This window comes from Macrotis lagotis, chromosome 4 (genome assembly GCF_037893015.1).
Source record: "Macrotis lagotis isolate mMagLag1 chromosome 4, bilby.v1.9.chrom.fasta, whole genome shotgun sequence".
Classification (NCBI taxonomy): Eukaryota; Metazoa; Chordata; class Mammalia; order Peramelemorphia; family Peramelidae; genus Macrotis; species Macrotis lagotis.
Window position 1 is genome coordinate 86,958,296 of NC_133661.1, and position 26,375 is coordinate 86,984,670.

The 26,375-nt window shown below is 35.3% G+C and overlaps 1 protein-coding gene across 1 annotated transcript in view; it reads left to right on the forward strand.

The window, feature by feature from the left end:
* The window catches only part of CPXM2 (carboxypeptidase X, M14 family member 2), a 219,341-nt gene that overhangs the window by 82,968 nt on the left and 109,998 nt on the right, over nucleotides 1-26,375 (forward strand). The window contains exon 4 of the mRNA XM_074233422.1: nucleotides 20,259-20,398. Coding sequence (XP_074089523.1) covers nucleotides 20,259-20,398 — 140 coding nt within the window. The remainder of the gene's footprint in view (nucleotides 1-20,258; nucleotides 20,399-26,375) is intronic.

Below are 26,375 nucleotides of genomic sequence, written 5' to 3' on the forward strand. Positions count from 1 at the left end.
AGTTGCATTGATGGAATGAGCAAGTTTATCAAGGTTGATCATCACCCCCATGTTGCTGTTAGGGTATAAAGTGTTTTTCTGGTTCTGCTCATCTCACTCAGTGTTAGTTCATGCAAATCCTTCCAGGCTTCCCTGAATTCCCATCCCTCCTGGTTTCTAATAGAACAATAGTATTCCATGACATACATATACCACAGTTTGTTAAGCCATTCCCCAGCTGAAGGACATTTACTTGATTTCCAATTCTTTGCCACCACAAACAGCACTGCTATGAATATTTTTGTACAAGTGAAGTTTTTACCCTTTTTCATAATCTCTTCAGGGTATAGACCCAGTGGTGGTATTGCTGGATCAAAGGTTATGCACATTTTTGTTGCCCTTTGAGTGCAATTCCAAACTGCACTCAATGTGTACAATGTTCTTTTGATTCTGTTCCCTTCACTAAGCATCAGTTCCTGTAATTCCTTCCATGTTTCTCTAGAGTCCAATCATACATGATTTCTTATAGAAAATAGTATTCCATAAACATTCATATACCATAACTTCATATAGTCATTCCCCAATGAACAGACATGTCCTTTATTCCCACTTATTTGCCACTAGAAAAAGAGTTTCTCTGAATATTTTGGAGCATGTGAGCCTTTTCCCATTTTCATGATTTCTTATGGATATAAGCATAGTATTAGAATTGCTGGGTCAAAGGGAATGATCAGTTTTATTGCTCTCCAGAATGGATGACTTAGTTTACAACTCCACCAGCAATGTATTAATGTCCCAGTCCTCCCACAACCTCTCCAATATTGATTATTTTCCCTTCTTTTCACCTTAGCCAATCTGATAGGTGTGAGGAATTCAGAGTGTAGAGGGGGGCCCCTAAAGGGGAATGGACCAGTCAATCACAAAACTAGGAGAGTTTTCCTAATCCCATTCCAGAGATGGCAAACCCAAGATTAGAAGAATCTCCTTCTCAGTCAGTCAATAGTGACCTAGAGATCTTGACCTAAAACAACTGAGTTAGGGCAGTTAGGTAATTGAATATTATCCTACACACCCCCTTTGGCAATTGGAGTTCATCAGCATATCATGCATCATATGATGGGGGGGAAATCATATTAGGGACATATGGAATGGATGGACCTCTTAGATTGTAACTCAAACTCTGAGAGCCTATGAATATCCAAGAGGGAGGGTAAAGAGTTTCTGAAGACTACATATTAGCTGCTGTAATAATCCCACCTCATCCTCATGCCTCATGCCAGGTGGGGTACCTGTATCCTGCAGGATTCGGAAATAAAATCTGCAATTTTCTCTCACTCTAGCAGGTTTTTCTTTCATTCACTTATAACATAGGTGTGAGGTAGAACCTCATAGTTGTTTTAATTTGCATTTCTCTAATCGGTAATTGTCTGGAGCATTTTTTTCATGTGATTATAAAAAGCTTTAATTTCTTCATTTGAAAACTGACTGCTTTTATCCTTTGACCATTTATCGATGGGGGAATGACTCATAACCTCATAAATTTGGTGCAATTCTCTATATGTTTTAGAAATGAGACCTTTATCAGAACCCCTAGCTGTGAAAATTGTTTCCCAGCTTTTCTGTCTTCCTTTTAATTTTGGCAGCAGTGGTTTTATTAGCAGAAAAACATTTAAATTTAATAGTCAAAATGATCCATTTTGCAATTTATAAAGTACTCTATTTCTTTCTTCATCATAAATTTCTCCCCTTTCCAGAGATCTGACAGATAGAGTATTTCTTGGTCTGTTAATTGGCCTTTGGAGTGACATTTTGTGTCTAAATCCTTCTTGCATCTTGACTTTATTTTGGAATAGGGTATGAGATGTGGGTCTATGCCTAGTTTTTGCAATATATTTTCCAGTTTTCCCAACAATTTTCATCAAATAGTGACTTCTTATCCCAGAAGCTAATGTCTTTGAGCTTGTAAAACCATAGTCATTTAGTAGAACGTATCCTAATCCACTTGATCCATTACAGTTTTGATGATTGCCATTTTATAGTATAGTTTTTGATCTGTTAGAGCTAGGCTACCATCCTTTACATTTTTGTTACTATATTTTCTAGTTTCATAAAATATTTTGTAGTTTAAGTGGTATGGTGCTGAATAAGTAATTTAATTTGGGCAAAATTGTCATTTCTATTATATTAGCTCAACCTAAGCATGAGCAATTGACATTGTTTTCTTTCTTCGTCTCACTCTTCATTATATTCAAATAGGAGAGAAAGAAAATTGCAATAGTTTAGGGTTAATATCCTCTCTTACATATTCTAAACAAGAGTTTAAACTGTAGTTACACAGTTGTTCCACACAAGTAACCCAAGTTGTTCCACTTTTCAGGGATATATTTAGATAGAACTGAAGTGCCCCATTCTGTGTCACCAAGGGAGAAAGACTTTTTCTCCCTTATGTGGAATTGAAGGAGGATCATGAGTGAGCATCATTCTTCTATTCTCCTATTTCAACAAAGGATAATGGGCAAGAATTATATCCATCAATTAAGCATAAGATATCTATGGTGTATGAATATACAACTATATTAGGGATTCAGGACTGAAGTCACTTTTCCTTCTTTTCCTGATATCTCTAAAGGGGAGTGTGACATTTTACTCTCTGTACCACCAAATGCTTTCTGTAGAAAACATAATGGATGGTGAGCAAACACTTTTCCAACCAAGCAGTAAACAGTAATCAACAAAGTTATACAAACATTGGAATACAACAGACTAAATTGGTTTTATGCCTTAGAAGGCACATAAAATTTTAGTCACAAGTGAAGAATAAACTCAGGAGAGAAATCTGCTCTTAATAATCTCTGGGAATGCAAGTACAAGGAATTAAGGAGCATATAGGACAAACAGCTTTTCTCATCTTTTTATAACTTCCAAGACTCCCATTAACTATTCCGAAGTTTACACCTTTATTTTAACACCATATCTCTTAAATTTTGCTTCTTTTTTTGTTTCTCCAAAGTCTCACTGCTAAATAAGATTATTGTAGATCACACACACACACACACACACACACACACACATATACATATATTAGTGTCATGGGTTATGATGTCAATCTATATCAATATCTATCTGTCCATACATAGTGTCACAGGTTGTGAAATCAATCAATCCTACTTTATATGAAGAAGGGCAAAAGTCAGTCTTTATTTTCAAGGTACTCATGATCTAATGAGGGACAGTTTGCAAATAATTAGATTTAAATAAGAAATATTCAGGATCAATTGAGGATAATTAACAGAGGGAAGACTCTTATTAAAGGGGATTGGGAAAGGCTTTGTGCAGAAGGTGGGATTTTAGCTGGAACTTGAAGCAAGTCATTGAAGCCATGAAACATAGATGCAGAAAAGAGAATTCCAAATCTGAGGACAGTCACCAAAAACAGATGGATTTAGGAAACAATGTGTATTGTGTGAGGAATAGCAAAGAGGCAAGGATCACAGAGTATATAGTAGAGTATAAAATAAAATCTGCCAAGCAGATTTTATATTTCATCCTGGATGTGATAAGGAGGGAGTTTATTGAATGGAAGGAAATAACATAGTTGATCCTGTGCTTTGGGGAAAAAATAATACTTTGGCAACTAAGGGAAGGATGGTTTAAACATTAGAGTGAATGGAGACTTCTGGCAGGACATCAGCCAGGAGGCTATTGCAGGATTCTTGGCATGAGGTGACAGTATCAGAGGAGAGAAAGAATCTATAATAAGAGATGTTATAAAGGTAAAATTGAGAGGAATTGACAGTTGTTTAAATATGGGAGATGAGAGGAAAATGAGGAGCCAAGAATGGCATCTGAGTTACAAGTCTGGATAACTAAAAGCATGCTGTACCCTTTCTAATAAGAGGAAGGCTTGGGTAATCAGAGAGTTTGAGGTGCAAAGATAATGAGTTCATGCCCAAAGGACAATTAAACTGGGCATACCCTTTATTCCATCAATACCACTACTAGGTCTGTATCCCAGAGAGACCATAAAAAGGGGGGGGAACCCTACATGTTTAAAAACATTTATAGCTGCTCTTTTTGTAGTGGCAAAGAATTGGAAATTGAGCTGATGCCCATCAATTGGGGAATGGGTGAACAAATTGTGGTATATAAATGTCCTGGTTTACTATTGTTCTGTAATTAATCCTGAATGAAAGACCCTAGAAACCCTAGAAAGACTTGCATAAACTGATGCTGAGGAAGGGAGCAGAATCAAGAGAACATTAGATACATTAACAACATGCTGATCATTTATGATAGATGTAGTTCCTCTCAGAAGTTCAGTGATCAAGGACAATTCTAAAAGACTGGTGATGGAAAATACCATCCATACCCAGAGAATAAAAACCATGGAGTCTAAATACAGACCAAAGCATGCTATTTTCATTTTTTAAAATTTGTTTTCTCATGTTTTTTTCCCATTATTTCTGATTCTTCTTTCACAACATGACTAATATGGAAAATGTTAAATATGTATATGTTTATATGTTATATGGACATGCATATTTATATGTACATGTATGTAAACTTATATATTTATACTAGCTATTATGGGGATGGAGGAGGAAGGGAGGGTGGTAGAAAATGTGAAACAAAAGCTTACAAAAAGTTGAATGTTTAAAAGTAATTTTCCATGTAATTGGAAAAAATAAAATAAGATAGTATTCAAAATAAAAATAAAAAAGAAGATAATGAATTCATTTTGAAGGTGATAGATTTAAGAATTCCATAAGACTTTTAGTTTGAGATACTCAATAAGAAGTTGGAGTTTGAACTAAGTGAGTTTGGAGATTAGGAAAGAGGTTCAGTCCATATGCAGATTTGAGAATCAAAAGAAAAGAGAACATAATTGAATCCATGGAAATTGAAATTATTAAAAAAAATTTTCAGAAAGAGAAGCTGCCTGGGCAGAGCCTTGGGGGACATTCCCTGTTGGTAGGCATGACCTAAATAAAGATCCAGTTAGGGAGATTGAGAATGGAATGATCAGATCTGTCAGAGACTAAGCATTGAGTAGTTTCACCAGAAGCCTTGAAAAAAGAGAGATATCAAGAAGATGGTAACTGACATTGTCCAAGACTGCAGAGATCAAGAAAGAGGAGTACTGAGAAGAAGCCATTAAATTTTAAACTTTGCTGACCTGGGAAAGAACTAGCTTTAAAAAACCAAGGTCTTCCACTGCACCAGGTTCATCTCCATCGTTGTAATCACAGTGATTACATATCTGACCTCTGTATTCAGATAGCTCTGGAGAAGAAAGTGAGGCTGGTGACATTGCATAGTATCCCCCCCTTCCCTCATTTAAGTCGAATTCACTTGCTTATCATGACTTCACCTCCCTGATATCATGATCTTCTTTGAACTAAGGACACATTTTTTTCATTTAAATGATCAGTGTTAACTTTAAAGAGAGCAATGTCAATTAAATATTGAGTTCAAAAGTCAAACTGTAAAGAAAACCACTGTGGTGAGCAGGTAATGAGTCGATTAGGAAAGTCTAAGAGAATGGCCTTAACTCAGGGAGATTTATATAGCATAAATTTGAAATTGAGCCAGTTTCATTCAGTTGTTCATGAATAGGAGTAAAGGCAGTAGATGAAAGGAATTATATAGGGTTATCCAATCTGCAACCAATACTTTCTCTTCCTTCTTTCTCACTCTTTTCTTAACCCTCTACAGTGTGATTTTACGTCTCATCATTCAACAAAAATTTCTCTGCCCAAAGTTAGCTGTGATCTCTTAATTGCAAAATCTAATGACCTTTTCTCAATACTCTCCTTCTGTAGCCTTGGACACTCTTCTCCTCTTAAGGTGTCTAGAGTACTATTCTATTCTCTGACACATTTGGCTATTGTTTTCTTAGTCTCCTTTACTGGATCTTCATTTAGATCATGCTCAGGAACAGTGGGTAATCTCCCGAACTAGATGCTGGGTCTCTTTCTTCTCTCTTTCTGTGCTCTTTTGTTTGATGATCTCATCAGTTCTAATGGATTCAATTATGAACTCTAGTCTGACAATTCTTATTAGCCTATTGAGAGACTGGTTTGGATTAACCACGCAGTCACAGTCCAAAATTGTTGAAACACCCCAGTGCCTCGTAAGCTGTGAGATGCTATTTTGTTGCCAGATATCACATACTGGCATTTTGTTCCCCCTGATAATGGAAAGGAAACAATATTCAAAGGCCAAGAGACTCCCCCAGCATTCAGTTCTGTTTCCTATTAGATCAAGCCATGGGATGAAATGGTTCTGGAAAAGGTAGGTGAGAAGGATGTCTTTGTACAACATACCCCTCACTATAATAAGCATAATATTCGAGTTGTCACCATTAACCTGGTTCGCATAGTCTTCTTCAAAATCAAAAGACAATTATTATTTTCATTATTATTATTATTTTCTATTGATAAATTTATATATTTATACATAATACCATATATACATTCATATTTTATATTTTCCTAACCTATTTATTGGAGGAAAATAGTGATATTATAAGGGGAATAAATGTAAAAATGAATTAATTATATAAAAATATAAATATATACATAAAATAGTACAAATAGTTAAATACAAGATTATTTGTGTTGGAGGGCACTAATGGTAGGAGAGGAAGAGAAGAATGGTATCACGTAGAAGGTGGAACTTGAATCATCTTGTGTCGTGTCTAGTTTGTCTTCAGTTGTAGATGCAGACATTATCACTAACCATTGCTAGATCAAAGATTCTTCTAGGGTATTTATGAGAAGCCCAACTTCACTGATCTGTGGAATATCACAAGTCATACTTTATCAAAGAATAATGGGAAAAGAAGACAGCATAAACTTTTTTACTTCCCTCTTTCCTTAAATGATATTCTCTAGGAGGTTGATAGAACTCCTATCATAGAGATCAAATTCTGACTTCTAAACTGCTTGTTGTTTTTTGTAATTCCCACAGGGTCTCTTCATTCAGTCCTAATACATTCCCCTTGTAAAATCATTCCACTCCATTCAATGGCTTTGCATCTGTCCAATTTGATTAAGAACTTTTTTGCCCCTATTTTAATGCCTTTGATTAACTTATTGATTAAAATAGAAATGTTCTCATCTGATTAAGGTTACTTTAAATGGGCTAGGAGATTGATTTGATTGACTTTTCTCCCCCTCTTTCCCTCCTCCCCCTGCCAGTTAGCTCTAACATCCTAACAATAACCCTGTGATAGTTAACATACTTTTTATTGTCCTCATGTAATGAATTAAGAAAATGAGTCCCCAAAAGTTTGGGCTTACTTATGCTCACAAATGTGGTAAATCTTGAAGGCAGAATTTAAATTCAGGTTTTCCAGATTCCAATGTCAGAGTTCTATCCACAAGTATTAACTACTTCTCCTGCCATGTTTTCTCTCTCTCTATATATACGCCTGCCTGCATTGCACTTTACTTATCCAACAACAGGAGACTCAAGTCTACTTCTTGCTAATCCAAAAACCAGCCCATAGAATTGCAATTACCAGCCTCCTCTTGTAGTCTCTGAGAAAGACCAGCTTTTTCCTTCCTTCTTGGCCTCATAGTATGTCACATTCCCTTTGCAAACTTAATCTCTCAGAGTTGTGGTTTGATTTATCAGCAGAATAAGGATGCTGTATACTTTTACTTTATCAGGACTTTAGTGATTATCAGATGAAATGTTATATAAAGTGTTTGCAATCATAAAGAATTACTTAAATTTGAGTTCTTGGTAGTATTAGACATTATTTGAGATGAAATTGACAGGACCTTCTATATTCATTTTAATAAATGGTCCACCTATAAATTGATTTTAAGATAAACATTTACTCATCTTATACTAATTAAATTACTTGGAAGATTAGAATTTGTTTAGCATTGTTTGAGTCTCATACAATGGTTATGGTTTCTGAATGTTTTGCCAGTTCAAACTTTGGGTGTTCTGTTTATATAGACTCTTGTAAAATATGGCTTCCTGTTTCTTCAAGAGAGACTTTCAGTAAGATCTAAGGATCTCTAATCTGAAAGTTATTTTTTGTTAAGGAAAAAATAATAACACACAGACACAAAGAAAGAAATCTTTACAAAGGAACATTTGGATCTAATTAAAATAAGTTCTGGAAAAATACTATCTTATGAAAAATAAGCTTACAATATTCTTTGAACCTAGAGATTTTTGGTCAAGCAATCAACAAGTATTTTTCAAATTCTTATTATGACCTCAGAAGTATAATAGACACTGCTGTGGAAAAAAATCAAACCAACCATCATAATTTACCCACTAATTGAGAGAAATTACTCTTTCCAGTTATTTCATTCTTTTATTATCCCTGATGATTTCAAAATGCTGTTGATACCTGTCTATCACCTTTACTTCATTTCTCCCTTCTCTATGTATTTCTGTTTCTACTTTAAGGTCTTTTCTATCTCTGCAGTTCGTAGGGCCATACCTTAGACCTCCGTGCCATCCAAAATTTGTTCATATCTCAGAAGTTAAATTGGGAGATTTCCCTTTCTTATCAGATTTTTGTTTTTAGAGGGAGTGAAGCTTTCAGTCTTTTCCTGTTTTCCATCCCTAACATTTTAACCACAACTGTTTCTTAAAATCCCTAATTTATAAATATAACCCCCTTCTATCTGTTTCAATTTTCATTAAATGCACTGAATTTTGAATCTGAGGACCTAGGTTCAAAGTCTTATCTGTCATTTATTATTTTTGTCACCTTGCATGAGTTATCCTCTCTTAACTGATGCAGAATGAAGCAAGCTGAATCAGAGAAAGTTTATATTAAACGTCCGTATTATAAAAATGCACACTCTCTGTTCTTTATTGATTCATCTGCTTCTCTACTTTTGTTTTTACCTAATTCCTTTTAAAATTATGTTGTTCCTGATGTCTTTGTCTTCAATATTCTTTTTTTCCCTCCTAGACCAAGTGTTAACACTTAGGCCATGGTCCAGGGACTTGTTTATTTCAACATAATTGATTTCCTTTGTAATACTACATGTTTTATTTTATATATTTTAAAATATTATTCTATAAGGTTCCATAAGTTTTATCAGACTTTCAAAGGGGTCCATAATCTAAAAAGTCTAAAAAAGTTTAAGAACCTCTCCTCTAGATCAGTGATGTCATACAAGGGTCTGCTAGTGAACACATAGGGACCTTTTCAGTCACTTAGTGCTAAAATGTGATACTATTTTAAAAATTTTTATTTATTTTTTAATTTGCTTTTTCCTCAGCTACATGCAAAAATAAGTATCAACTTGTTCAAAGCCTTGAGTTCCAAATTCTCTCCCTTCTTCCCACTCCAGAAAGCAAACCACTTGGGGTAGGTTAAAATATATAGTCATGTTGTAAAAGCAAACATAGTAAATGCTCCCTGCCAAAAAAAGAGAAACCTCAAGAAAAATAAAGTGAAAAAAAGTATGCTTCAGTCTCTATTCAGACACCATCAGCTCTGTCTTTAGGATGGATGACATTCTTTATCATGTATTTCAATGTACTCTTGGATCAGAGCATTGCTGAGAAAAGGTAGGTCTTTCACAGCTGATCATCCTACAGTATTGCAGTTACATAAGGTACCTTTTCATTGTCTCTGGTTGTATAAATTTTTTACTGAAAGCATCCTGTTCTTCATTTCCCATAACAGAATAGTATTTCTTCTCAATGTGTTCAGCCATTCCCCAACCAAAAGAAAAGTGCTGCTATAAATATCCCTATAAATATAGATTCTTTTCTTCCTGTATTTCATCTCTTCTGGAATATAGAGCTAGCAGTAGCACCGCTAGGCCAAAGGGTAGGCATGGTTTTATAACCCTTTGAGTATAGTTCCAAATTGCTCAACAAAATTGTTGAATCATTTCACAACTCCTCCGACAGTGCATGTGATACTATTTTAATCGTATTTTTTTGTTATCAAATATTTCCAAATCATATTAATTTTTTAAAAAATTTATTCCAAACATAAATAAAATAAACATTTTCATAATAGGAAGACATATGAAACTATAAATCTATTATGTACAATTTTCTATTTCTTTTAAATATATAATAACATTATCATGTAACTTTCTTTTTTCCCTTTTTCATCCCTCCCAATTATTAGACAGCTTCTCAAGTAAAGACCTCATATTTTCAATATATAAGTAACTCAAATCCATAAGAATGAATCCTTCCTCAGTTGATATAAACAGGCAGTTTTCCTTTGAAGAGAGTAAAACAACTTATAGTTATATGAAAAATGCTCTGAATCATTACTGATTAGAGAAATACAAATTAAAACACTTTGAGATATCATTTTATACATGATTGGCAAAAATGACAAATTTTGGAGGGGATGTGAAAAAATTCAGAATAATAATTCATTATTAGTTACTTTTATAACTATTTTAACTATTTGTGATATTGTGAACTGTTTCAACTATTATGGAAAGAAATCTGGAATTATGTCCAAAGAGTTATTAAACTGTCTATATCTGATAGCATTTAAAAAATATTTCAATTTATAGAGTAAACAAGCATTTCCATTACATGTTTCATGTACATGAGACTTCAAATCTACTGTGCACAACTTGTTATTCCTTTCAATACAATGAAATTATCATTAAGTTTCTTTTAGTTTTCTTCCCTACTTTACTGCCCTAGAGATGACTACTATTAGATTGCAAGTAGATGCATATGTAAATTATTCTATACATATTCTTATTTATCAGTTCTTTCTCTGGATGCAAGATAGCATCTTTCTTCATATGTACTTTATAGTTAATTTGGATATTCATAATAAACAAAATAACTTATTCTTTCAAAGCTTTACTTAAAACAATGTTAATGTAATGTATACATTGTTTCTTTGGTTCTGCTCATTTCACTCTTCATGATTTCATGCAAATGCAGTTACGTTTTAATCTGGTTCAGGGCATAATCGAGAGTGTTGTGGGTCACAAGCAGCCCACCAGCCTTTTGTTTGATACTCTTGTGCTAGAGCATTTTTCCAGTCCCAGACACTTATTTCTATCTTCCTTTAAGACATCTAGACATGCCATTGGCATCTCAAAATTGGCAAGCTCATCATCATTTCCCACTCCAATTCATGTCCCTTTCTATATGTCTTGTTTCTCCTAATAGAACTGTTATCCACATCGTAACATAATCTAGAACATGTCATTGTTCTTCCATTGTTTTTAAGGTTCAGATATTACAAAATTCTGTTCTGTTTCTATATTTTAGTCCATCTTTTCCATTCCCATTATGATTATCTAAATCCATCCCACCAAGCAATCAATCATCAATGAACCGTATAAATTGTACCATTAATGATGGTGTTCATACAGTAAATGATCAAAGGTGAGGGTCCAATGATAGCAATCCTTTTTGGAAGTAATCAGAAATTGAACTGAATCTTAAAGGATAAGGTAGGATTTGGGAAAAGCAGAAAAGAGAGGGGAGGGCATTCCAGGCAGAAGGAACAGCTTAAACCAAAGAGCCCAAACAGAAATTGGTTTGAGGAAATGAATTCAGCAGTGGTAGAGGAATTTTATTTGGGAATGATAGAAGAGATCGCATCACCTGAGGAGTACCATGGCCATGAAGGATCTTCAAAGCCTGCATAAGAGTTCAGACTTGATACATTTATGAGATCATGTCATCAGAACTTCTTGTTCTGGGAAGTCACACAGAAAACATAATATGCAGGATGGATTAGACATAGCCATACCTGGAGATGGATTTACCAGGAGACAGTTTAAATTAAAAATTTTTATTAGATATTTTTCCAATTACATGAGAAAATGATATTCACTTTTTTTTTAATGTTTTGAGTTCCAAATTTTGTCTCCCCACTAAGAGACTTTTAAAGCACTGCAGATGTGAGATAATGTGTACCTAGCAATGAGAATAGAGAAGATGGGACAAAGCAAAATACTTTCAGGAAGAAGAATTATTAGCAATAGGTGTTAAAATTCCTTAAGCTATCTAGAATGAATCTGTTGATCAGAGGAGGGTTTAGAAAGAAGAGTGTGAGATGTGTTAATTTTCAAGTATTTACTAAGCATTTACAATAGCCCAGGTATTGTGCTAGGCTATGGAGATGCAAATTTTTAAAAAATGCAATCTTTTTGCTCCACTAGCTTGCATTCTAATTTTAATTCTAATTATTGAGTTAGAGGTGTTAACCTTTCTTTTTTGCACTTTCACAACCCTTGTTAGCTTAATCAATAAAAGACTTTTCCCTTTCTCTTACGGAATTCTCCTTGCCCAGAAAAAAAGGTTGAATGGAGATTGAAGACACAGGAAGAAGCTGATCCTGGCAGGGCAGGATCCCTGATCATTCATCAGAGTTCCTTGAACACCTTGCCAAAACTTTTTTTTTCCTTTTAAAACAAAATTCTGATCGATGTTGAGACACTGCTCCTTCTCTAAGCATCTCTGCTTCACAGATTAACCTGGACCAAAAATGAACAAAAGGATCATAATACAGAAATGATTAGGCATCAGATTCATATGGCCTCTGAATGAATTTTCTTTCACTACACATTTTTTTCTGATCATCTTTGATGAGAGAAAACTCTTCTTAAATCTCTTCTTTCACTGTCAAGTTGATGTATTAGCACAAGAGTGACTACCTTCACACCCCCTCAGCCATTGGTACACTTTGCCACCATTCTCATGAATCTTTGGCTCAAATCATGCTGATTACAAATGTAATTAGATTAGTTTATTGAGACATCTGAGATGCTCAAACACCTCTTGGTGAAATGATGACTGCACCAGGTCTCTATATTGGCCATCTCCATTAGGAATCTGGTAGAAATTAAACTTGAATAAGAAGTCACAGTTGTTAATTCCAGACTTTATTACTGCGATATCCTGGGTGGAAATTTGAAGTGGATAGGCACTCATCCAAAAATACCTCTATCCATGAATAGCTATTTCACATATAAATTAAAAATAAACAACTTGTTTTTGCAGCTGTGTATTTTATAGACATGAAATGCTTTATGAGAAAAAATGAAATTTTATATGAGAACAACTAAGGCATCAGAATTAGAAAATGATTAAAATACAAAACATAAAGCATACTCTTCAACTCAGCATACTGTAGGGCCACTGGATAATAGTTCTTGAATACTGGATGGGAGGGGAAGGGAATCGAACAAATGATTTTGAAAGGGAAGAGTTCCTATCAAAGGTCATCCTATGCAGACTGTCAACACATAGCTTGGATATAATCAACTTGTTTCCACAAAGCCAGTTCATATTCTACATGTTTAAAATAGAATTTATTGTCTTTTCCATTTCACCTCAAATCCTTTTCTCTTTAAACCTCTATTTTTATCAAGGGCACCACCTGCAGCCTCATTGTCATTGTCAACTTGTCACTCATACTCATCTACACAGTCAGTCCAGTGTAAAATCTTGCTTTTTCTGCTTTCAGAATTTTTCTCTTATATGTCTTCTTCTTTCTTCTTATACTGCCACAACCCTAGTTTAGTCCCTCATCAGCCTTCAATGTCCTTTTAATTGATTTCCCTTCCTCGACTCCTCTATTCAAATCCATTCTCACTTGGCTGCCAAGGTTATTTTTTTACAGTATAGGTCTAATGAAGTCACCCTCTCCTCCCAATTCGAACCTACATGGCTCCCTGTTTCTCCAGGTTAATATAAAAACTTATTGGTTTGATATTTAAAATTTTTATAGCCTATATATTTAAGTTTTTTTATAGGTATCTTCCTAACTCTTCTGATACTCTACTTCCCCATATAATCTATCATCAACTATACCATGCTTGTTTTTGCTCTAATACAATATTTTATCTCATATATCTCTACTTATATATTAGCTACCCCAGCCTTGGAATACTCGGATCCTTCATCTCCATCCTTTAGTTTCAAATTCTAGCTTCTGCAGTAGGCCTTCCTCTAGTTTCTACTGCCTTCCCTTTCCTTCTTGCATTACTTTCCATTTGCTCTCTCTCTCTCTCTCTCTCTCTCTCTCTCTCTCTCTCTCTCTCTCTCTCCATATATATATATATATATATATATATATACATATATGTATATATGTATATGTATATAGTTTATACTTATTTCCACACTGTCTCTCCCATGATGCTAGAAGCTCCTTGAAGGCAGACACAGCTGCTACCTTTGTCTTTCTTTGTATCCCTAGGACAATGCCTAGCGAATAATAACCTGACCTTTCAAAGTTTGATAATCCTTGTTAATGGGACGAAGTTCATGACTTTCAGACAGACATAATGAATAAACAAAAAGTTTGGATTTCATCATTGTGTTGCATTTCACTCCCATCTTTCAGTCTCTCGGATTTCTCCAAGATGAAAGCAGGAGATCAATTTTCTGTAACACAGAAATAGTTTTGCCTCTCATGCATACAATTATTCTTTCTGAGCTTCCAAAATCCTTTTACATTAACTCATTTGTGAGGCTGTGATCTCATTTAGAAACTTATAATTGGTTTCATCAGTCCTCAGAATAGAGACAGGCTGGTTGGAAATTGGCATCCCAAACCTCAGAAACACATTTTCTGAACTGACCTCTAGAATTGCACATCTATCATCAGCCTGCCTGTACATGGACATTTATTATAGAAGCTTTGCATTCAAATGGACTGTTTGATTTCCTTATCTTCCTCTTCATCTACCCCCTCCCCCCCTTTTATTGTCACTATTCCTTAGAGGGCTGCCAGTGATTTTATACTTATCATGGCTTAAATTCTACCAGAAAGAAGTGTCAACCCTTAAATGATTGAACATTTATTAGGGTTTTTTTTTTTAGGTTTTTGGTAAGGCAAATGGGGTTAAGTGACTTGCCCAAGGCCACACAGCTAGGTAATTATTAAGTGTCTGAGACCGGATCTGAACCCAGGTACTTCTGACTCTAGGGCCGGTGCTTTGTCTACTTCTCCACCTAACCGCCCCCCCCCCCATTTATTAGGTTTGAGATCTTTTTTGACTTAGTTTAGCAATGACCCTTAACACCCCAAAAGGTCAAGCTTAAAAAAACAGCTTAGAATAGTATTCTGGGGGCAGCTAGGTGGCGCAGTGGATAGAGCACTGGCCCTGGAGTCAGGAGTACCTGAGTTCAAATCCAGCCACAGACACTTAATTACCTAGCTGTGTGGCCTTGGGCAAGTCACTTAACCCCATTTGCCTTGCCAAAAAAAAAACCCTAAAAAAAAAAAGAATAGTATTCTGCACCCAGAAAGTATTTAATAAATGACTGTAGATTTTGTTAAGTGGTATACCCAAGGTCTTCTGAAAGTTTAGGGAAGATCCTGTCATGTCATGGAATTTAATAAGGGATTTTCATGATAAATGAAACATCTAGATAGTGGATCAGGAGTCAGAATAATATCAATGTTCCATGTGTATGTAACACTTTATAGTTAATAAACTCCTTCCCTCCCAATAAGCCCATTAGGTAAATAGTACCAATATAATTATTCCCATTTTACAGATGAGAAATTGAAGCTCCAAGTATTAAGTTTTCCCAAGTGTTTTAGTTAGTCATAGTTGGAGCTGGGACTAGGTTCAGTCCTTTTGAGACAGAAGCCTTAAGGCATCCTCTTTGCTACTATTAATAAATAGAAACATGGCTACTATAGTATATATACACTATATAATATATGGCGACTATAGTATATACCGTACCATATATGCTGTATTTTACATATATATATATATATATATATATATATATATATATGATATATACGTATTTGATTTTGAGAAAGAACAAGTTAATATTTTGTAGGACTCAAGAAAAAATATAAATGTCTTTATTCATTTTTTAAAACAGTAGCTAGGTCAAAGATATTTAATATCAGTGTTTTATGTCATTTGTCCCCTTGAAGTAACTCAAAGTTTGGTTCATCATCTAATTGCAATTTGCTCTCCCTTTTACCAAAGAAAATTTTCTGGACACCATTCTCCCACCCCACCCCTCCCCAGTTCACATCAGTCCACCCCACCCCCACTCCAGTCAAATAGGAGAACACCGATAAGACAATATATGTATAAAGATTTGGAAAATATAAAGTCCTATTCCAGTGATGTCTGTTGTCTTCTGCCTTACTCTTTGAAGTGTAAAATGCTTCTGGCATTATAGAGTGCTAGGGATGGTGGATACAACATGTACAGTAATACAAGTTATGTTCACACTTTCATTCCTCTTTTCCAGGTCCTTTTATGTGTTGTCTTCTCCTTTCTCCTAGAAGGCAGTAAGCTATTTGAGAGCAGAGGTTGTCTTTGCTTTTTCTTGTATTTTCATTCCCAGTAATTAGCCCTGTCCAACATAGAGTAAACAATAAATGTTTGTTGTTGTTCTTGAAACAGTTAAAGGTGCATAGTTAATTGGGGCGGCTAGGTAGCACAGTGGATAGAGTGGGGGAGGGTGGGTAACTCCTTGCCTCGTCTTAAATATTTCTGATGAGCTAGCCAAGGGACTGCTCTCCAGTGTACCCACTATCTGAGGTGTAAATATCTAGAATCTGGACAAGAAAGAGGTCCTCCTACCTGAGTTGTCTTCTTGGCAGTAAAAGCCTGGGAGAAATAACAAAGTTTAGAAGCATTGGACTTCAAACTTTGACATTGGTCATTGTCTGATGACTTCACATACTACACACAAGAAGATACATATTCAAGGATAAAACATTGTACAGTTTGTCAACCTGCTGGATTCTACCTATAGCCACATTTTCCCTTATTCTAGAGATCATGTTATGATTCTCCAGCAATGGTAGTTCTCTCACCTTTTGGAAATAGCCTACTTGACAAACTTAAGCTTTGGCAGGTCCAGGTATATTCACCCTTCTATCCTTGGCATGAAATATGTATGGGAGCATCTAAGTTAGAATATTAGAACAGACTTACTCCTCCTAGCCTCCTCAGGGACATGCTTCTCACCTCCACTAAGTGCTACTGCTTTGTAATTATAAAGAAAATTCACGTGTATTATCTCATCTGATCTACAGAACAACTCTGTGAGGTAGATGACTTAAGAATTTTATTCTGGGGCAGCTAGGTGGCACAGTGAATAGAGCACAGGCCCTGGAATCAGGAAGACCTAAGTTCAAATCCTACCTCAGACACTTGATAATTACCTGGCTGTGTGGCCTTGGGCAAGTCATTTAACCCCATTGCCTTGCAAAAACCTAAAAAACAAAACAACAACATCAACAAAAAAAAAGAATTTTACTCTGAAATCTGCCTTCAGCCTTTCTTCACAGACTGGTTGAACCTTATCCCCCTCTCTTCCTGACCTAGTTCCCACCAACTTCACCTCTTTGTTCTTCTCCACATATATCCCTACCTCTAGGTTTTTGCCCTGGCTACTTGGAATGATCTCTTTTTTAACCTTACCTCTTCACAGCTTTTTTAATGGCTCACATGGCCATTAAGAAGTCTTTCTTGATTCTACCAATTATTAGAAGCTACATTCTCCACATCACCTTAAATAATTTTGTATTTCTTTTCTGTGTATCTTGTATTTTCCTCTTATTGAATATAGTGGACTATTATTCCAGGAGCAATTTAGAGTTCAAAGAGTAAGGCGAGAGATAACTGGCATCACTGAGGTGAGCACTTTAAATTTGCAAATCACTTTACATTCACTGTCTCAGCTGAACCTCACAACCACCCTGCGAAGTAGGGACAACCATATTTTTTCCCTTTATTCTTAAATTTGACTGGGGTGAGAGAATGTTTCTTTAGAAAATTTCCTTTGGCTAAAGGGAGAGTGAATTGTGATAGATTCTATACACTTCTTTTCCTCTATGTATTAACGTATTAAGTATCTGACTCTCCCCAGGAAATTGTGCCCATTGCTATTCTTTCCCAGTCTCTGTGTTCTTGATCTTATGGTCCCCAAATCAAAGATGATTAACATACACCACTCCCACTTCTAGGCTGTCCCTTTTCAAATTTTGAAATTATTCAAAAATCTCTTGAAATTCTCTGTCTTTATCACCCAATTCAAGATGTCCTAGTCATCTGAACCAGAGTCCACCTCAACCTCTGTTCTCATATTTGGGGACTTTATATAAAGTGCTGGACCTAGTGTCAAGACAGAGTTAAAATCTCAGCCTCAAACACTCTATAACCTTTGAATTTGGTTTCCTTCAGTGGGGGTCTATCTTGTTTGCATAAATTTCAGGATTTGGTTTTGTTTTTTGTTTTTGTTTTTGTTTTTTTTTTTTGCATGGTGCTTTCCATCATCCTTTAGAAAGTAAAGATCTTGAGGACAAAACCATATTTTCCCCTTTATTTGCATCCCAGTGCTATATAAAAGTATCTTACATAAAATAAATTTTAAAAATTTCCTTGTTAACTAATGGGGCTCCAGTCTTTTCTGGGTATCTACTTGACTTCCTTTCGTAGGTTTGACCCTATGATTTTCTGCCATTAGATTTTAAGTTCAATGGAAGAAAGGATTGTTTTCCATCTTGGTACTTATATCCTCAGTGTTTAATTGCACATTATCTATCACAAGTGCTTAATAAATATTTTGATTGTGGATTTATTTGCTTATTCTACTTTATACTGTTGAATACCCTAGTGTTGACAGTCAAGTTTAATAGAGAAATAAGTGTTAAATCAGTGTCACCTGGAGTACTGACAGTGATCTTTGAAATATTCTGGAAAATGGTAAAGGTCTTGTAAGAAGTGGAAAAGACAGATGTTCCAACTTACAAAAAAAGGAAGAGTCTCTAGCTTTCTAGTTTTCTAATTATTGCAGGATGATCTTGACTTAGATTTTGGCACAATTCTACGATGCTTAATTACCATTTATAAAAGGAAGTGATCACAAAAATTAGTATGACTATCAATCTTAGATCATTTGTTAGCCATTCCTCTTTTTCTTGTTTGACAGTATTATTAACTTGAAATGAGAACTGGCCTTAAAATCAGGTTCAGATGAAAATTGGGGCTCTTATGTATATACTGGCTGTAGGACCCCAAACAATTCATATATTCTCTAAGTCTTCCAGCCAACCTTCTGTGATAGTTCTCAATATTTTTTCCTCCCCATATCATTTTACTTTCAATAAAGTCAACTTTCAATATCCTTTATTTAGTATGAAAGGAAAAAAATTCTAGAGTTCAAAATGCATATGCACATGAGAAATAAAGAAATCAATTAAATATCCACAAAAATCTTTAATTGATATTTAACATTTTGGTAAAATAATTATAAGCTTTTTCTGAAGGTCTTTGATATGAAAGAGAGACTTTTTTTTCTGCTTGGCCCCAGATGAATGAAGAGAACCAGGAGAAATAAGTATAAGTTACAGAAACATTTAGATTTAATATAAAGAAAAAGTTCCTTAAATTTGACCCAAAGTGGAGTGGAGTGCCTTGGGAAGTAGTGGGTTCCTTTCACTAGAGGTCTTTAAGTAAATACCACCTCACCCCATATCAAAGATGCTAAAGAGGGAATTCCTATTCAGGTAGATTCCATGGCCTTCTGAGGTCCTTTCAATCTTTGAATTTCTTTTTAGTCGTAAGTGATGGTTATAGTAATTGAAGGGTCTCATTGCTAAGATCTCCACCTAAAATGGCCATTTGCCAAGGATTAATTCTAAATTTCACTTCAGTTTTATAATCCACATGAAGAACTCTGCTTATGAATTGAGTTTAAAAATGCTGGAAGAACGTAAAGATGGACTGCAGAGAGAAGATCAGCATAAACTTTATCTTGGAGATGCAGATGGACTTTTCTTTAGCAAACTAAGTCCTTTCCCTCTGAAGCAGGTGGGACCGTAAGACAGAAGTAGATTGGGTAACTTTGCTTTGTGTCCATATGTTCTGACAACTTGACTCAGGCAATAGAATCATTGTTTTCCCCAAAATGGAGATTATTATGGGATAAATTCACTAGCATACTATTTGTTTGGCTTATGAACTCCTGCCAAGGGAATCTTTGAGTAGAAATAGTAGCTGATATTAAACTTGCCAAATGATCTAATTAAATGCTAATTCAGTAAATATAAACCCAATAGGAGAGAATTTAAAATCAGCTCTCACATGGGAGAAACAAAACATATGTAGCACAAAAAAATTTCCAAGTGTTTGTATGCTCCATGGTAATATGCAACAATAGGTGTGGGGAATAAGGATTTTAAAATCAATGCCCCTATCATCTTCCCCCTTTATACATGCATGCATTTGCCTCCCCCTTTTTAAAGGTTGGGTTCAGATTTTCTTGGTTTTCTGAAAATACTTTTGTCTTTATTTCAGGCAGGTATTAATGAAAATGATTTTTATGATGGAGCTTGGTGTGCAGGAAGAAATGACCTCCATCAGTGGATTGAAGTTGATGCCAGGAGGTTGACCAAGTTCACAGGTGTCATCACTCAAGGAAGGAATTCATTGTGGTTGTAAGTATGAGGCAGTGTTGTTTTTCTGAATTTAGCCTCCTGAGGCATAATATTGCCAAAATTCATATAAAAAGGAGAAGAGAAGGGAAACAAAAGAGGAATATTTGGCCTGGGTAAATGAGAGTGGGTGATAGGAAAATAGAAAGTAGGCTATAAAGCAGCATCTCGGGTACAGTATTTAGTGAACATAAACATGAAGTTGGCATACATCTTAAGCCTGAAATGCTAAGAGCAGAAAAACCACACATTTAGATCCACTTTAGCATTTAATAACAGATTAGTTGTCTGATTTAGCAGAGCCTCCCCCCCATACAAACACACCACATTGGAGCTGCTATATTCAGCTCTTTGGCCATTGTCCAAAATTTAGCGATTAGTCTGTTGGCAGTCATGCTAGAACCTAACTGTAATTTACGTTGAAATTTGCTTTAATTCCTGAAAGGTCACCAATAACAGCCATTGCTATTGCTATGATCCGATAAGCAATGCTATCTGATAACAAAATTCATATGGAATTATCTCCCATTGGGGTTATTTTTCCTTAAGTGATCCCTATACTTTTATTAGCCGTAAGTTGTGCATAACTAGTATTCTTCATATCAGAGTATTCATAAAAGAACCATATGCATTGGGGTATATATGCTCTCTGGCTGATCTGGTTATTGCTATTAAAATTTTGAATCCAAGATGAAACATGTAGGATGCATTTTAGGAATTGGTCAATATTCTAATAGGACATAGCAAGAGAGGACCAAAAAAAGAAGCCAAGGTTTCAAACTGGGAAGTCTGAAGGCAGGAGGGTCCATCGTCATTGCTGTCAAAGGAAAATGTGCAGGAGTCAAGCCCTTGGTTTTGAATCCTGTTCCAGCTATTTTCTACCTTTCTACCTTTTCTACCTTTATAACCTAGGACAAGTCACCTAGCTTCTGCATACTCCAGTCTGTTCATCTTTAATGTAAGGAGGTTGGAGTACTTGCCCTCCAAAGATCCTCTCAACTTCATATCTGCTATCCTGTGATCCTTGGTATAGGTTGAATTATTCAGATCAGGTGGTGATGCATTAATTCTATTTCTAAAAATTTAGAGGATGAAGAAGTTTGAGAGCCAAGAAGTGAGGCAGTAAAGAAATCTGAAATCATGTAGAACAGTCACTTGCAGAATTATTTTAGGCAAAAGGACAGTTCAATTGAGTCAGAGGGCTTACTGACTAAGCTTTCTTTATGGTAGCTATGTATATATTGACCACATAATTTCTGTCCATTCTTTTAAAGGATTGAGGTCAGTTTATGAGACTTAAGTGATCTCAGTTACAAGTCTAATTAAGAATAAGAATATTAACCTATTGTGTGGGTATGAGTTATTATCTGAAAACTCATACCAGGAACACCAGAAAAGTTCATCTGCATCTCCAAGATAAAGTTTATGCTGATCTTCTCTCTGGAGTCCATCTTTATGCTCTTTGAGCATTCTTAAACTCAATTCATAAGCAGATTTCTTCATGTAGATTATAAAATTGAAGTGAAACTTAGAATTAATCCTTGGCAAATGGCCATTTTAGGTGGAGATCTTAGCAACAGGTCAGTAAATAATTATAGAGATATTGAAAACAGGCAGAATAGAGTCAACAATACCCTTCCACCCAAATCAAAAACATGTCCCTTGTGAGTAGAAAATTGTTTTTAGCAATAGTGAAGGAGAAGTAACACAGGTGGGAGGAGATAAACTATATAATATCACCTCACTTATTGACATATAATTAGAACATTTAGCTGGAAGATTAAAGGAAGGTGACTTCCCACTGTCATTAGATATTAGGTAAGGTCAATCTTGTTGCTTTTGAATGGATTTCTCTATTTGAGAAATATGGATTAGAGTACAACTACATTGTCTAGGTTTTCTAGGACTTGCCTTTGAGTGAGCCTCTTATTGTTTGATTTCTACTTGGGGCAAGCTTAGGGCAAGGCAGCCAGGGGTTGACTGTGCATTCTCTCTGAATGAAGGGAAGGGGGGAAGGAAGGAAGAAAGGAGAAAGGGAGGGAGGAAGGAGAGATTAAGGGATGGAAAAAGGGAAGGATAAAAGGAAGTTAAGAGGGAAGGAAGAATGAAGGAAAGAGGGAAGAAGGGAAGAAAAGAAAGAAGGAATTGTGTGGGACAAATGCCACTTAAATAAATTTTGAAGATCTCTCAAGGTATGAAGAGAAAGCTTTATTCCTTTCTCTAGGAACAGGCCACAATCAGTTACAGAAGTTGAGGCAAAAGCAAAAGGCCCAAGAATCACATTTATCCTAACTGGATTCCTGCCCCCCACTGACCCACCCTCATTAATGAGGAATGTGGTTTTATAATCTAGACTTGCAAACTAATCTAGGGGAAAAGAGCATAAAATTCAAACCAATACTAGATTATCTCTTCAGCTCCAGGAATTGAAAGGTCATCTCTGACTTCAGCAGATAAGGTCAGGCCAGTTGACCTTCACCAATATCCCAGAGGTTGCTTTGTCAAGGGAGGAGGGGCACATAGTTAGCTATTCTCCAATCTATAATATTCTACTGAGGAAATCTCAGACTTTATCCCACTCAGAATGAAGGAAGGAGATAAGGATGGAAGGAGGAAGAAAGGTAAAATGTCTTAAGAGTAATTAAAAAACAAAAGAGAACATATCTTCAATATTAAATTATAATGTAACTTATTGAAAACCTTGTTTCTTAAATATTTTGTTATCAAAGATAAAAATGATCTAAAAGGCCTAAAGATATATTATAAAATTCAGAAATATTGGGGGGAATATAATATCATTAAATATTAATTGTAAATTTCATTTAAATTTTTCTGTAGAAAATAGGACAGGAGACATAGCAGCTAGGTGGCACAGTGAATAGAGCACCAGCCCTGGAGTCAGGAGGACCTGAGTTCAAATACAGCCTCAGACATTTAATAATTACTTAGTTGTGTGACCTTGGGCAAGTCATTTAACCCCATTGCCTTCTAAAAACCTAAAAAAAAAGAAATAGGAAAGGAGAGTAGAAATAGAGCAGGAGAGTGATCAGATGAAGAAAATGTGAGGAGGGGGCCCTACTACTGAGAATTCTGAAAAGGGGAGGAACATAGCTAACCATAGAGCCTTAGAGAGCTAGAAGTGACTTTAGATGTTATTGAATCCAGCCCACTTCTTTACAGATTAGAAAATGACTGCAAGAATTTAAGTGACTTGTCTAAATCATCTGTTTTATTATTAATGTCAGACTTGCAAATCTAGAAGCCAAGACTTAGGAGACCTAGGTTCTTAAACCCACCTCTTCTTCAATTTAGAGACAAAGGTTAATGCCTTATGTGGGGTCCTTTATGGGACATCTGGAATGGGAAAAGCGTTTGTGGCTGATGGGGAAGAAAGCACACAAAGATCTGAAGACCTCAAAGACAAACTTCACCAACTTTACAATTTGACAGAAGGTTGACCTTATCTCTATTCATGTATTCTTCAAACAGAAGTTGTGTTCTATGTGTTCTATATTTTGTGTTCTATGTCCTTATCCAGAGTAGCAAGAAAAATTCCATCATACCATAGGTCACAGGACTTATACAGATTTCTTTAGTATGTACTATATTTTAAAATTGTGTGGCTAACTTGATTCTGAGGGCATTTGTCCTTAGAGACATCATTATTAATAAAACTATATGGTGGATTGTTTTAGGCTTCTGAGGAGAAAGCATGTGTCCTATATGACTACACCTGTGAGATGATGACATTGGAATAAAGGGCTTTTTCTTTGACTTTCTTTATCAAATGACCTATTGAAGACCACGGGAGTCCTAAGAAAACACTAGGAGTTCCCTTTTCAACACCTATTCTCATCTGCCAGCCACCTTCTTTTCTTTGATGACACAATATTTTGTAATAGAAAAAGAAGCTTTTGGATAATCAGCATCTCAGCTTTTCCGAGTTATGTTTTTCATGGCAGATCACTTTTATGTACTTGGCTTAGGAGCAGGCACCATTTTGATGGCAGGGCTTCCCCAGAGCTCTTTCTAATCTGCAATATGTAGTTCTGATGGTACCAGATTTTGTACCCATTGTGATTATTTTTAATAGACATCATTTTGGTCTGAGATCTCATATGATTCTAAAATCTGTGGATTTGTTATATGCAGGAGGATGATTCATAAAGGACACTGACTCTCTGTTTCACTTCCAGATTCTTGCCCTGAATAAATTATATACTGTGAATATTAAAGGGATAATTGATCCTAAGAAGAGGCTAAATAGAATGGTAACTTCTTTAAGAAAAGTTAATGTTTTCTATGGGAGACAACTTGGTAACTGGAAGTTAGTGATGACTTAATTTTTAGAAGGAATTTACCTTATTTTTCCCTTAAATTTGCTTCATTATTTTATGATTTTATGTACTATATGTATTTTATGTAATTTGGATGTATGTAAAGACAAAAGATAACATACTTTAGATCTGGAAAAGTTGCACATTTTCTTGTACCACTTAAATATTTGCTAAATATTTTTGCAACTCATATTTGCCTGGATTATATTTAGCTCATTTTGTTCTGATCCAGAGATTCCTCTAGGAACTTCAGAATATAATTCACATGTGAGTCTTCACAGATGCGAAATATGTCAGTATGAAAGATAACAATGCATAGCCAATATAGAACATTCTTTATTCTGGTATAGAATATCCTTTATTTTATTTCATGGAAAAAAATATACAGAAAGCAATCAAAAAGGAAGCTTTGTAAACTATACCTAAAATATGCAATTTTATTTTCTTCCCAATAAGTTATATTACTATGTAAATAATTAATTGTAGTAGTAGTACACTATGTAGTGTTCATAATGATATAGATTTTTGATCTTTGGCTATTCTTCCTATCATTGTAAAATAGAGTTTGCCAAATGTTCCTTTTACCCATTAAAATAGGAAAAGCAATCTAAGTTTAAACTAGAGGTATCAAATACATGACCCAGGCCACAACACTCCCTAGTGCAGGAACCAGAATGAAATGAATGATAAAAATTTGACAAAATAAAACAAACTACAATAGAATATTTAGATTGTTAATATTAAGTTTTCTAAATTGCTGTGTGGCCACAGGGATTCTTAAGTAGTAGCCCCTTCCATTTTGTTTCTGTTTGAATTTGATAGTACTGGTTCTACATCATGCCCTGGTCACTTGCTTCTCTGTGTCCAGGGCCACAGATTCAACTTGACTGGTGCTGGCCAGATTCTAGAGTGTTGGATCCTAGAACTGTTCACTGTTGAGGAAATCACTCTTTCTTCTTCCACAAGTTTGGGACATATATGACTTTATCTTCTCTTGGGACCACATAGCTGGAAAGCCTCATATGCTATTCTTTCCTTCCACCTGTCAGACTATGGCTCAGATCATGAGCATCTTATTGCCAAATCCAAATGTAAATTGAAGAAAGTAGTTATATAAACATGACTTAAATAACATCCATTATGAATATGAAGTGGAAGTGATTAATAGATTTAGGGGATTAGATCTCGTAGAGTTCTTGAAAAACTATAAACAGAGGTTCACAATATTATACAGGCAGAAACAAAAACATCCCAAAGAAAAAGAAGAGCAAGAAAGAAAATCGGTTTTCTATGGTGGATATATAGAAAACAGAGGCCAGAAAGGAAAATAAAAGAAGAAAAAAGATGAGCGATGTGGCAACCAGAGACCAATTTGATAGAAACAGAAATATTTCTCAGAAATGCTGTGTTGCCAGGGCAAAGTTACCAAATTTCCAGGTCTCTAAGGAAGACATTACCTATGTCTCTCCTCCAGTTTCTTATTTCCTTTATCCTTTTTGTTCATTTGTCCCCAGGATGCCACTAGACTGTATAATCCCTTTGTTCCTCCCAGGTATTTCTGAGTTTTGGTGTCTGATCTCACTCAAGCATAGGAACTGCAAAGAAACACAGAAAAAGAAAACAGCCTAGAGGAATTCTTGAAG